The sequence below is a fragment of the Haliaeetus albicilla genome, chromosome 9 (genome assembly GCF_947461875.1).
Source record: "Haliaeetus albicilla chromosome 9, bHalAlb1.1, whole genome shotgun sequence".
NCBI lineage: Eukaryota > Metazoa > Chordata > Aves > Accipitriformes > Accipitridae > Haliaeetus > Haliaeetus albicilla.
Window position 1 is genome coordinate 24,190,330 of NC_091491.1, and position 13,547 is coordinate 24,203,876.

The window sequence follows — 13,547 nt, forward strand, 5'->3', positions numbered from 1 at the left end:
GCAGTGAAATTGAAATTATTACTTCATTGGTGAGAATATCTTAAAAATGTACTTGAATATACAAACCATGGTGAATTTCAAACTGAAAAAAGGAGCACAGATTTTTATACAAGCATACAACATCACAGAAAATCCAGAAGGGATTTTTTTCCACCAGGTCTCTGCTTTCACTTTTGAAAGCTCAAGACTTTAAGAGTAGAAAATGAGCTGAAAATCTTCCTTAAAGTTATCAGTACAAACATATACTGTTCATGCATTTTCCGTACAATATTCAATCATCAGTGCTGTCTGTACATAAAGAAATAGCAATGTGCAGTATTTTGGTTCCATAAATACCTGTAATCAAAATAAACATGTGGGACACTATCTTTACTCATATGACTAGAACTAACAAGCACTCATTTTTTACAAGCTCTTTGTAGTTATCTCTCACATTTATTCTGCACCTGTTTGCTGAATTTCTGCTAATGATTTTTGGTCCGAGCTGTGCTGAGAAGCCATTCCTGAAAAATTCTGATATTCACAATTCTTCCTATTTTGACTTGGTGTACAGCCTTTAGTCTCTGGCTAGATGAACACACCAAGTCGGAAACAGATTTGTAGTCACATTTTCATACCCATTAGTACTTATTCTCCCCTGCTCTCCCTTAGAGGTGAACCCCAAATGGACATAAACAGTCATTGCCAAGCTTTGCAGAAATTCAGAGCAATGTTAGCTGACTCTGTGACGCCTTCTTAATTTTACTGTATTAGTACTGTGAAGTTTTAAAGTCTTACATACAGAGAAAACCTCAGAGGCTCTTTAATAGCTCTTATTTTGTCATTTGCATCAAATACCTTTCTGGCAAGGGAATCAGCAAACACAAGCGGTGACATGGCATCCACCTTTTTTTGTGACAAACACATGAAAACCAGCTTCAGCACCCTGTTTACGGCAGTCCTAAGGTAAAGGATTCCTGAGACATGTTGCGCAGAAGCTACTTTGCGGAGGTACCTTTGCTATCGTGTGGCTTCATCACGGTGTATGGGCTTCCAGCCGGCTTTGTCATGTCTTCCATTTCCATGCTGAACATCAGGCCAGTGACCTGAAACACAGGCCGGGTGGTTCTCTGCAGGCATCCTGCCAAAGTGTTTTGCAGGAAAGGAACCTGACACACAGCTATCATTTAAGGCCAATTTATCTCAAGAATCAATGGGCCTTTAAAAATTCACCAGCTCACATATCCTTTTCAGTGATGGTGGTTAACTGTTTTGTGCTCTGATTTTGTGGGCTTTTGAGGGAACCTTGCTTTTCAGCATATGATGACATGTCCATTGGTAAGAGGAAACTAACGGCCTTTACTTTACCCCTGGAGAAAAATGAGAAAGCATTATGAGGATTACAAACGTATAAAAGGTGCAAAGAAAGTAAAAAACCCAGCAAGCAACAGGTAAATGCTTTCAGCACTTGCACGCTGCACGGAGGCAGGATTTCATGCCCCGCTGGGACAGGGTTCACACGGTCTTCCCAAGGGACAAAGCATGGTGTGGCCTGCCTGTCTGTCCATCTGCTGGAAGCATCTGCCTTTCTCCATTGAGCCTCACATCTCTCTATCAGCGCCCGATGCATCTGCACAAAGCTACATGCGTACAGAACGCTTAGGGTGCACGTGCACCCACATGGACCCAGGGGGTCCTTCAGTGGCTTTATCTTTATATGCATCAGTACCCAGCTACTGGAAGGGGGTGAGAACAGCAGTTTCCAAGTGGTGAGTGTGCGTGCGATAAATTACATCGGCTGTGAAAGCAAAGGGAGAAACACGCTCCTTTACGTGTCCCAAAACCGGTTGGTTTGGCAAGTAAAGGGATTGGGTTTTGCAGAGTTTTGGTTTTTGTTCTGACTGTCCTCTGTGATGGCTATCAGCTCACTCAGACCCATCAGGCGCACAAGGAAAGAAAATCAAGCAACTGTGAAAGTATTTATTGATGGTTACTGGGGGGTGTCCTGCAGAGCAGAGAACCACTGTGATTTCCTTGCCCTTTCTCACCTGCCAATTAGACCTGTCTCACTGGAAGGTGAAACCATCAAGCCTGAACACCCCAATGGTGACATTTGTACCAAACAGGCCTTGTACCTTTTGTAATTTTAATATAATAGCCCTGAAAACAGTTCTCAGCCTCTCTTATCCTGCCTAAAGTATTCAAATATTTAGTCTTTTTTTTTATTTACCAAAAAAAGTGGGAATCGTGGTATAAATAATGCTTTAGCATTGTTGTGGTTTAACCCCAGCTGGTAACTAAGCACAACACAGCTGCTCACTGACTCCCCCTTGCCCCAGTGGGAGAGAATCGGGGGGGGGGGGGGGGGGGGAAGGTAAAACTCGTGGGTTGAGATAAGAACAGTTCAGTAGAACAGAAAGGAAGAAACTAATAATGATAATAGTAACAATAGTAAGATGACAATAATAATAATAATAAAAGGATTGGAATATACAAAACAAGTGATGCTCAGCGCAATTGCTCACCACCCACCAACTGATGCCCAGTTAGCTCCCGAGCAGCGATCCCCCCAGGCCAACTCCCCCCCCCAGTTTATATACTGGGTGTGATGTCCCATGGTATGGAATATCCCTTTGGCCAGTTTGGGTCAGCTGCCCTGGCTGTGTCCCCTCCCAACTTCTTGTGCCCCTCCAGCCTTCTTGCTGGCTGGGCACCAGAAGCTGAAAAATCCTTGACTTGATATAAACACTTCTTAGCAACAACTGAAACCATCACTGTGTTGTCAACATTCTTCTCATACTGAACCCAAAACATAGCACTATACCAGCTACTAGGAAGACAATTAACCCTATCCCAGCCAAAACCAGGACAAGCATACATGAATGAAAATGTTGTAGACATGCAAATTAGTGATGATTCGTTAGCAGTGCTGTTATTTTATTACTTGGATGCAACTGCACTCTAGATAAATCCAAGGTGATACTTCTACAGAATTAATTTGAAAGCAAAAATATTCAGCATCACATATAGGATTATAGCTTTGGAGCAAAATGTGAGAAAACTACAATAAACGATGACTAGGAAAACCTGACATGGACCAGCATGCTAGGAAGCAAAGATGTCATCACTGTAAAAAAATTAAGCTTAATTAGCAAACTGAACTGATTGCCACAAATATTTCCTACTAGTTAACAGCTTACTAAGATTGCTGTCTGTGTTAGGCCTTTGTGTATATAATGGAAGCATCCACCATTACGACCAGAAAATATATTAAACTTTTTTTGGTATATGAAACACAAATCTTTCTGCTTCAGGATATCACCCAGTCTGCTGAGGAGGTTAGGTAAAAAGCTCTTTCCATAGCCATTTCTTCTCCTAAAGCAGCCAACAGTGAGTGGACATGAGTCACAGTGCCACACTCACCGCTGTTCAGCGCTGACAAGGCAGCTCTAAAGATAGCAATAAAATAATCATTGCCATTCCTTTGGCCGCTGCAAAACTGGTGCTTTTAAACCTGTAGGTCCCAAGGCATTAGTTGTAATAGATCTACGTTGCTATTTTGATTGCTCTGAAAGCTCTCTTTCCCCTTAGGAGAAAGCAGCAGCATTTGTCGTTGCTGTTCCTGCTCCCGCATGCTGACCCCGTGTTTCCTAACACACACGCTTTCCACGTGAGCTGGCTTCAGGGCAAACCTCTCAGAAGCGTTTATGTGCACGGAGAGTCTTAAATTTCCCTGAAGGCAGTGGAGCATATGCTGAAATCCAGAGTTACAGGGTCAGGGTGCTTTAGAAAACGATACGAGTTCCCTGCCAGGGACTAAATTTAGGTGTTTAAAAGCTGTAAAACATCTGACCCTCAAATGTCCTTACAAGAAAACCTAGGTGCCTGTGAAAACTTGACCTTGTTGTCCCCGCCAGCCTCTCAGCAAGGAGCTGGGCTCCTAACTGGCTTTGCACGGGGAGGGTTGAGGGGCTGTGCACTGGTCTGCTCTGAGGACGCGTTGCTGCGCGAGAGTGGCACAGAGCAAAAGCTGACAGAGAGTGGCACAGAGCAAGAGCTGACACGATGTGCCATGCGGACGGGTACGTCAGCGCAGGTAACACAACCCACTACGGCTGTGCAGCCCCTGAGCAGAGGCCACTGGAGTCCTGCCCTAGGACATGCGTGGGCGGGCAGACCCATGGGCTTCTCCCCGTTCAAATGCACATGCTTTGAGGCCATTTGGACTCTTTTCCTTTTGAGCACGGCACGATCAGCACTAAAACCAGCAATCGACATGGATTCCCAGGGTGTATACATCAGTACCAGGAGATGACAAGGGCTATTGCATATCACAGTCTCATTATTGGTGCTTCTACCTTTGATTGTTGCCCTGTGTTGGAAAGTTGCTCATCGATGAGCAGAGACATGCGGGGCTTGTCCAGCAGCCATTTCACTTAATTTAGAAGCTGTCCTGAGAGTATTTTTCTCAAGGCTGAAAGCATTAACATGTAATGCTCCAATTATAGGGGAAATGTGATACAGTGCATCTAAATCCATGAACCATATTAATCACACTTTCAAAAGCATAGTTCAGAGTTCCTTGATATCTCCATGCTTTTCATTCAAAGTTTAAAAAGCCCTTTCAAGCTCAGCTTGTCAGAATAACACATCAATCTGCAAAACTCTGCCTGGCTTTAACAGAGGGAAGATTTCAACCCCTTTCCCTCTCCCCTCAGCCTCACCTTTGTAGTAAATTTAAACTGCTAACTCCGGCAATCTTCACGGATTGCAAGGAGGAGCAGGACCACCTACCCAGAAGAGGTCTCCCGTCTGCTCAATGCCACATACATTTGAACAAAGATTTTGCTGATAATGAACTAAAACCCAAAGCAATGTCCGTATATGTTACTAGGTGAAACCTGCAACCAGGCAATGCTGTGAAGGCAAACCGAACCTACCTGCACTTACAGACGTGCTCCTGAAACAGCTTCATTTTGCTGGAATGACTGTAGGAGAGACGGTTGGCTGGCGCTTTTTCAAGCCCTTTCCCCTCCCCGCTGGTGAGCTGTGCTGCGCCAGGAGGGGCTGGTGGCCGGGCACTGCCCGGTGTGTCCTGGAGCCCATTGCTCGGAGGCCTCTTGCCGGCCCGGTGAGACCTCGTGCTGGAAGGGGTGGGCACCGGTGAAGCGGTAGAGTAGCGCCGCACAGTCATGGTGGTATCTGAGCAGCAGAGACAAAAGCAGAGCTAGGAACAACAATAATAATGAGAATTCAGATATCCTCTAGATATCCCCTAGAAGGCAGCTGGAGAGGAAAAGCCACAAGGTTGGAAAGCACTTTGCACATCTTTCACGCTCCACCGGAAGACCAGTCAGCTATTCCCAAGCTGACGACACCCATAGCCACCAGCAGCCCCAGTGTAAGAGGCCCTCGGGTTAGTAACCTGACCACTGGGCTCAGTGGGCTTGGCAGTAAGCATTATTCGATTGCAGCGCTCATCTAGGTTCACTGTAAATCCACTAGTACTGTTCAGCCTCTCATCTCGTTCATTTTCATAGACTTGTCTCTGTCAAAACTTGTGGGGGCATTTCTCCACAGCCCAGACCTCTCCAGGAGGCTGGTTCAGGGCCAAGGCTAGGTCAGCCACCAGACCTGTGGAGCACGTGGACTGCAACGGCAGCTGCAACTCATAACACACACCGTACTAAGGCCAAGAAGTTGTGTTAGTGAAGCAGTTTTCCAGAGGGCTGGACGTGACAGACACCAGACAAGGAAGCGGGACGCCTCAAGCATGTACAATACCTAACAGCCTGACCCTGCCAATAACCACACTTAATTCTAGGTAACTACGTCTCACCAAACAATATTTTGCTCTAATTCCTGCTTCATTAAATCCTCCAAAAGTCCCAAACAGAATTCTATAACTGCGGAATATTTCTATTTTTCCCCCCTCTGATAAAATTGTGAAGAGAGTGTATTCCTATACATTGGCCCCTCTCTCCCTCAGCCAAAACTAACTGCATTATCTGCAAAAAGAAACCGCACATCTGGCACAATGTATGCAACCCATCACTATTTGTTACCATTTGTAGAGTTTTTCTCATCTTTTACTAAGGCAAGAGAGGTTACAGCACAATTACAACTGTTGGTCCTTTTCTGTCTGGAACAGACAGGGGACAGGCATGGGCAAGATAGTCCATGCCCATGAAAACTCGAAGCAGTAGGTCAAATTCTGCTTAAACAAAGACAAACTGAGCTCTTTGAGTTGAACTCTTTGCTTGAGCAGCAGCAAAATACTCCACTAAGCTCAGCTTGGGGGATGCAGGTAACCCCCTAAAAAGATGAGTGAGACACCCAGTTAAGGTGGTTTTGGGTGTGGGCATTGAAGGAGGCCACAGCACTTCCACTAAGTTAACCAGACAGCCAGTGAGTGGCTGTCATCTCCCATTCCCTGCAGACACGTAACAGCTGGGCTGAGAGATCCTGCACGGGCAGCACACACGGGTGCCACGGACAGCCCTGGCCCTTCGGTACCTGTCTGCTCCTTTGGTGCCGGAGCAGGACCGGCCACGATGCTTCCATGCAGCAATGCTGGAGAGCCAGCTGGTCCTTCCCCATCATCGTCAAGGCTCCTCACCTCACCGTTCCCATCTCCCTCCAGTAGCACAGCTCTCTGCCCGCAGACCTGCAGCTCTCCCCTCAGGGCCCTGTTCTCCCTCTCCAGCTTGTTGATTTGGGAACGCATCTTGCGGATGACCTGGAGGAGGTGCGCATTTCCCTCCATGGTTCCACACCGCGCAGCAAGGCTCCCCGCTCCCCCCCCAAAGTGCCTGCCCTGTGGAGAAGCTCCTAAGCTGCTGGCGGGCGGTCCCTGCCCTTAAAAGCCTCCGGACAATAGGAGTCCCTCCCCGCACACAGGGCTGGAGCCAGCTCCCACCACCAGGAAGGCTGGACTGAAACATCAGGTTACTAAGAGAGGGCCCATGATTTATTCATTCAGGGTCTCGTTTTTCAGAGCAGAGCTGGCCTCTTACACACTGCACAAATCACTGTCAGCACAGTATCGCTGTGTCATTGGAAAACTCTCCTGCCCCCTCGCTTGCCTTGGGCTTTGGTTTTCTCTAAAAGCACCAAGGAGGACAGAGCCCATTTCCTTTGGTTTACCTGAAAAGGCCAGCGATCGCCTCCGCGACACAGAGGGAGGGCTCACTCTTTGCTGGGCAGCAATTAATCTCTCCCTTAACACTGGGTGAATTACTCATTTTTGCTCTGTGCATCTGGAAAGAATTAGCGATTTCTCAAAGGAAAATTAAATTTCCAAACGAAAGCTGATATGGTGCAAGATCCCCGCTATTAATGAAGAACACCAACAGCTACGCTGGGCGAGCAGGTAAACTAAAGCTTTCCTGAAAGGGTGCAGCACAGCCCACTGCCCCTTCCCAGGCACCCAGGGAGGCTTGCTGGAGTGGAGTGCCTCCACCAGCATCCCAGGAACGTAAGGAGAGGCAGCCTGGGCATGAATCTTGCATTAGGAAGGGAACACAATCCTCTGTGCTGCTTTCATCACCTAGTCCCTAAAGTGATCTCTCTGCTGGCAGTAAATGCAAAAACCTGTGGAACATCCTTCCCAACCCCGCCAGCTTACTTCAAAATACAAAACTGAGAATGCCAGAAAGCCAGCAGGAAAAAAGCCAGCAGGAAAATAATTTAACGCACCTTTTGCTTTAGAAACCATTCCCTTTCTGGTAGCTCAACAGTAACTCAAGAATATCTGAGAAAAAAAGACCTTTCAGCTGTGTGCACTTCACTGCCTTGCTGCTGGAGGAAGAAAGGAGAGCTGGTGGGAGATGCTCGAAACAAGATGTGACTCAATGTTATTTTTTCCAGAGGATGACAGAGAAGGACTACTGTGAAGAAGCCATCGGGTCTGTGAGGATGCGCTGCTGCCCAGCAGCTACCGGGAAGTTGGGCAGAAACTGCTGGAATTGAGAGAAGAAGAGGGATGCAGGCAAGGAGTTTTGCCCTCGGGCATGTTCCCATGTGGGCAGTGCTGCCTTCTGGGGAGCAGCATCCTCAAAAAGCACTTCATAAAGATGAAGTGGTTCCTGTAGTTCATGCTGTGCTCGCTCCCCTCTCTGACCTACAGCAACACGCCGTGCCTAGAAAGGGCAGGTGGGACTTGCTGCAAGACCTGCAGGAATATGGAGCTATGCTGATTTTTCCAGTGAGACAGGCACAAGGCTGGGGACCGGGACCCATGGGAGTCACAGGCAGTCCTGCTGTCACCTCCCGGGAACACCTCCAGAGGCCTCTGCGCAGTTCAGGCTGCATGCAGAGAGGTGAAATGAATATGAGTTTTTGGGCTACAAACAAAGCCCACAGCATCCATGATCTTTTGTGAAATCACAGTGCAAGGGGAAGGACATGTCAGGCCCTGCTGTGTTTCCCCTGCCTGCTGCGGGGCTGGCGGCAGTCTGGGCTTGACGTGCTGGCATTAATCTTGGCAAAGCTCCTGGTGGGTCGCGGCTGTCCTCTCTTTAGCCCTTCCAGATTGCATCAACAAGAAGCACCAGCTTATACTGAGTTTTTTCTTCCGCTCCAGAGCAGTCCCTGTTGCTGAAGGCATAATAACATACAAATGGGAAGGAGGGGGCAAAGCTGGGCTCAGTGATGAACTTGGACCCAGGCTTAAATAGCAGCGCAGGTGCCCCTGTGCTGGGGACAACGTGTGGTGAGCAAAACTACTGGAACTGAAATACAAATCCTCTCCATTTTGGAGTCAGCCAAGGACAAAAAACATAGCAGCAACCGTCCAGTTTTGGTTTCAAATTTACATTTCTGTTTCTCCAGCAAGTGGATCAGGTACTGGAACAGTGACAGCACTCACGTGTAATTATAATATCACTGCTGATCCTGCAGCTGACAGGTTCGGCTGGGCAGAGGATGCTTGCCAGCACAGCAATTAGCTTACCCCGGCTGCAACTGAAGACATCTGCTCCTCTGATCCCATGCCCGCTGCTGCACTGGAACCAGACCAGAGCAGACACGGATCTTTTGTTGTACCAGCGACTTCTGAGGAAACGATGTTTGTGTTGTAACCTCATACTGCTTCTCCCGCTGCCATTCCTGCACAGGCACTGATGGGGAGGGGGGCAGACAAGTCAGGAGTTTTGTACAATGAAAACCTGGCAAAGCTAGGTTTGCCACTGCGCTGGTCAGCACATTCCCTGTAATCAGAGCGAGCTCCATGCATGCAACCTTGTATTTGTAAATTCAGTGGGGTCCAAGACGTGTGCCTGTGCTGCTGGAGCCGTGGGGCCACCGGCCCGGGGCAGGGCTGGGCAGCCCTGGGTGCTGCCACTCCGCCTGCCACGGGTGGGAGACACACTTGGTGCCTCTCCTCTGTGGCACACTGGTAGACTGCCGATTTTGGCTGGCCATATGTTTAGTGTACCTTCCTGTGCCTACTACAAACACCTATAGCTGTGTGGTTTTTGATGTGAAACACTTAAAGTCATTTAACAGAAAGGAAGGAGTTTCTCACACCTGAGCTGCTTTGGCAAGTTGTGTTTGGTAGGACATGGACTTGGGTAAAATTGTATTCACTTTCAGTCATATTCAAACCTCTCCACCAGGAAGAATAACCAAACACGGAGATGGAGTTTCTGGCAGCTGCTGGGCTCAAGCAGCCCCACAGCAATACCCGTATGTGACTGCTGGAGCATGTGCTGTGTTTCAGCGGACTGTCTGAACTGCATACCAAGTAGCATTGCAACAGAAAACCTGCAAACAAAATGCAGAAGCCTTGCAGAGCAGCTTCATCCAAAACTAGTAGGAGCTCAGCTCTTCATTCTGCCACTACTTCATATTCTGCAGCTCCCTGCCTGACACGGTAACATGAGATACTTGTGCATGTACGTGGCTGCTGCAGGGGGTCCCTGGGGAAGAGGCTACACTGTGAGCAGAGAAGGTACGTTGTGAAACCTGCCGTCAGCAGAAAATGGCACCTGCACAGCTACTGCTGATGCTGAACAGTTTTTCTAGCTCTCTTGCTTGCCAAATCTGCTGTCTTGCTCCCCTGAAGGTTAGAGAGAAAAAAACACAGAAAGGACTCATTGCTACAAACCAAAATTATTATCTTTTTTTCAAATCACAATATTTTGTCCTTGAAAAGCCACCAGCAGTGCGTGGATATTTTTTATGACACGCTGCCTGGCATCGTACTCCTCCTAACCCGTAGACTTCCATCCTTATGACACTCTGCTCCCCCTCCGATGCATCTGCTACCTGCCGCACCTTCACCCCCGCCTGCCACCAGGCACCACATCACACCAGGGCTCTGGCACCTTGGCTGAGGACCAGTAATGCTGCATCGCATCTCCAGCCTCGCTGCGACGGGCTGGAGGAGAAGCACAGCAGCCTGCCCGCCCTGCTGTGTAACTCACAGGGAAAGCCGGGGAAGAGAGCGGCTCACAGCTCCATCATCCCTGCACCCAGCCTGAAGCCAGATCTCCGTCAGGGCGGGAGTCTCCAGGGAAGGTTTGCTGTTAGCAGCCGTGAATGTCAGCAGTGCTGGATTTATTCATCCTATAAAAAAATTACTAAGCAAAAGCGTAACAGCAGCACTAGTCAGGGTCAATGTCAAATTCTTCCTATTGCCACTGTGCGAGAACATTGCTGTGCCCTGAGTCCTGGCTTGATTTCTAACTTTATGTTTTATGCTTCATTATGGCGCAAAAGAGCCTAATTCTCTTCTGAATCTATCTGTACAACTTCAGGAGGTAATAAAATAATATTTCAGTGGATTTAAAAATTAATAAAGAAATGTTTTTTAGTGTGTTGATTCTGTTTTGCTGATGCACACTTTTGATTATTTTGCTCCTGTACAGCTGAGGGGATCGAATAGGTTTAATGCCAAAATTTGATCCCATATTGGCCTTCTTGCTTAATTCTCAGCGGCTGCCCCATTTTAATCAGGAGATAAACTTATATTTTTCCCTGTTTTCATTTTTTATTTCTGCACTTTCACTCTTCTCAAAGTTTAGACATTTAGACCTTTAGACACCTAAATTATCCCTATGCTTTACTTGGCCAGTCCTATAGCTTGAGGCTCAGCAGAAGGTTTGAGATTGATGCTCTACTCGCATATGTTTTCTTCCAAGCACTGGAGTAACAGCTTGAACACGGTGGGACATGCAACACAGTCTACCAGGCCCTTGCTCGCTTAAGCCCGGTGTGCCAGCAGCCGTCGGAGCTGGCATCAGTGTCCCCACAGGTGCCGCTCTGCCAGGCCAGGTCACATCTTGCTTTGAACGAACTTCATCTGCAAATGCTCAGCCATGCAAAGAAATTCCTCGTAGCGGAAGGATTCGACAGAGAAGATTTCGCAGCACAAATCGAAAAAGTTCTAATAATCGGACAAAACAGATCAGCCCCTAAAGTTTGCTGATCACGTCTGTGTTCAATACAATGTCCTGATGTGCCCTGGCCACGCGTTCCCCGGGGAGAGCGCTGCTCTCGGCCCCGTCCTGCCGGGCTGCGTGCCCCCACCCGAGGGGTACGCGCCCCCAGGGCCACCGCTCCTTCCTCGGCCAGCCTGGGCTCCTCGCCAGAGCCGAGCTGCCGCGGCGAAGGCAGGTACAGGAGCTCGTACCGGTTTCTACAGCAGCGCCTCAGGCCTTCACCGCAGCAATCGGCTAATTATTCACTGGCTAAATCCACCGCAGGGCTGTTTGGAGTGCCCCCGGTTTTAGCCGTGGGAATACCTTCCCCTCCTCCGAGCCAGCATCAGCTGAACGGAGGAACCAGGAGGCCCATTTTGGTATGTTCTCACAATGACAAATGTTGACAAATTTCCGTGCGTATTCTGAAAAGTGTGAATTTTGGCTCCAAGCTATCGCACAGTCGAAATCTGCTCTTCCTAAGGCCCTTCTGGAGGACAATGGCAAGGTATGCCGGTGCTGGGGCACCCGCGTGAGCGGGGTGCCAGTGCTACCACGCCAGCAGGCGGGCGGCTGCCCTCCCTGCTTCGGGATGCCACCCAGAACCGGAGCCCCCCCCACGCTGTGAAGGAAACCCCTTTTTCCACCCGTGCAAAAGGGCCGAGACAGCGCCCTTGCACGCACAGCTCGGCGGGGGCACAGCAGCAGCTCCTGTAAAGCCGCCCCAGCCGAGGGCGAGATGCTCCCGCGCCTACCGGGCACGTCTGCTGCCCGGGCTGTGGCCAGCCCCACCGCCCCCCACGGGAGCCGCCTTCCCGGCCCCGGCATCTCGCCAGGCCACGAACAGCAACTGACACGCGTCACTTCTGCACGACGCTGTTTTTCCGAGCGCGCTTGGGCAGCGATTTCCCGGCAGAATGAACATTACCCAGTGGATTGGCAGGATGAGCCCGAGAAGGCGGTCGCAAGTCTGCATCGGCGCTCTCCCCTTGACATTGAAGCGGGGAGAAGAAACGCAGCAGCAAACCGAGGGGGAGGGGGACACGGGCTGCCTTTGGGGCCCGGACACGACCAGCAGCGTTTGGGGAGGAAGCGGGGAGCAGGAGGGCAGCCCCCGTGGAAACGGTCACCAGCATCACGTGTAGCCGGGCGCGAGAGAGTATAAAGCTGGCTGCTTTTTATGCTTGAATGAAATCTTGCCTTGCACTCATGACTAATTAAATGCTCCCTTTTAACCACATCTGAGCAGTGACTTTCGCTCACGCCGGGTGCAGCGAGGCAGCTGTGGGGAGCGAGCTGCACAACCTCCCAGAAGAAAACAAGATGGCAAAAATTAATTAATGTTTAAAGCATTCTCAGGTTTCATAATCTAATTAGATAATGATGGCACAAAGAAAGTTGATTAGTCTATTTAACAGGTAATTGTTTAACTCGCTAATGTCCATTAAGCATCCTTTTTCTTTTGCAAGGACCATTTGCCTGACCGTGCCTTAACCCCCACACGTACGCAGGAAATCCCACACAAGCCTTGTTAAAAGAAACCCCCGTGAGCACCCCGCTCGCATCTGTGGCTGCAGGGAGCCAAGTACCGGTGCAACGTACTGAACACCTAGCTTGGCGTACACACCCCAATAATCTTGTTAGTGGTACTTTGATTTTGAGTATCGAGGTTTCTGAAAGGGGTCTGATTTCCAGCAGGGGATGCTCAACACTTTCAAAAAAACAGGCTTAACCTGAACAGGGGAAATAGAAACTCCGAGATACATGAGTCACATCCGAAAACCTTGGCTATGGTTTTGGACAGGGCTGGCAGTGAAGCAAGGCTATTGAAATGTTTCAAACTTTTCAGAGAGCACTTCAGGCCTCCATGTTGCATTTCCAAGTCTCTGGGTCTCTCTCCCTTTAAATGGATCCTCAAGTTAGTCGGGAATAATCAGAATTAATCTGTTTTATGCCAGCTCCCTGCAAGCACAACATATGCTACAGAGTACAAAACCATGTCTCATGCAAGAAAATCTGTATGCTCAGCTGGAGATTTTCATAACTAGGAGCACGCAACTGGGCCCATAGTTACCTACACAGAGCTTGCGATAGCTTTCAAATTAAAACAAGCCGTCACCCATGGGAGATAGCCTCATGCAGAAA

The 13,547-nt window shown here is 48.8% G+C and overlaps 1 protein-coding gene across 1 annotated transcript; it reads right to left on the reverse strand.

The window, feature by feature from the left end:
- Positions 1–213: 213 nt before the first annotated feature.
- CCDC195 (coiled-coil domain containing 195) lies at positions 214–6,786 on the reverse strand. The gene is made up of 3 exons (XM_069792120.1): positions 6,496–6,786; positions 4,920–5,181; positions 214–1,349 (listed from the first exon to the last, which is right to left on the reverse strand). Exons 1-3 carry the CDS (start codon positions 6,743–6,745, stop codon positions 1,217–1,219), a joined length of 645 nt encoding a protein of 214 aa, XP_069648221.1. The 5' UTR covers positions 6,746–6,786; the 3' UTR covers positions 214–1,216.
- Between the last annotated feature and the right edge of the window lie 6,761 nt (positions 6,787–13,547).

Excerpts from the sequence above, each read along its gene's own strand:
- CCDC195 (XM_069792120.1), bottom strand. The coding sequence starts at position 6,745 with ATGGAGGGAAATGCGCACCTCCTCCAGGTCATCCGCAAGATGCGTTCC. Across the intron at positions 5,182-6,495 it reads GGCACCAAAGGAGCAGACAG|ATACCACCATGACTGTGCGG; the intron begins GTACCGAAGGGC and ends TCTGCTGCTCAG. Across the intron at positions 1,350-4,919 it reads GAGCACGTCTGTAAGTGCAG|GGGTAAAGTAAAGGCCGTTA; the intron begins GTAGGTTCGGTT and ends ATTTTTCTCCAG.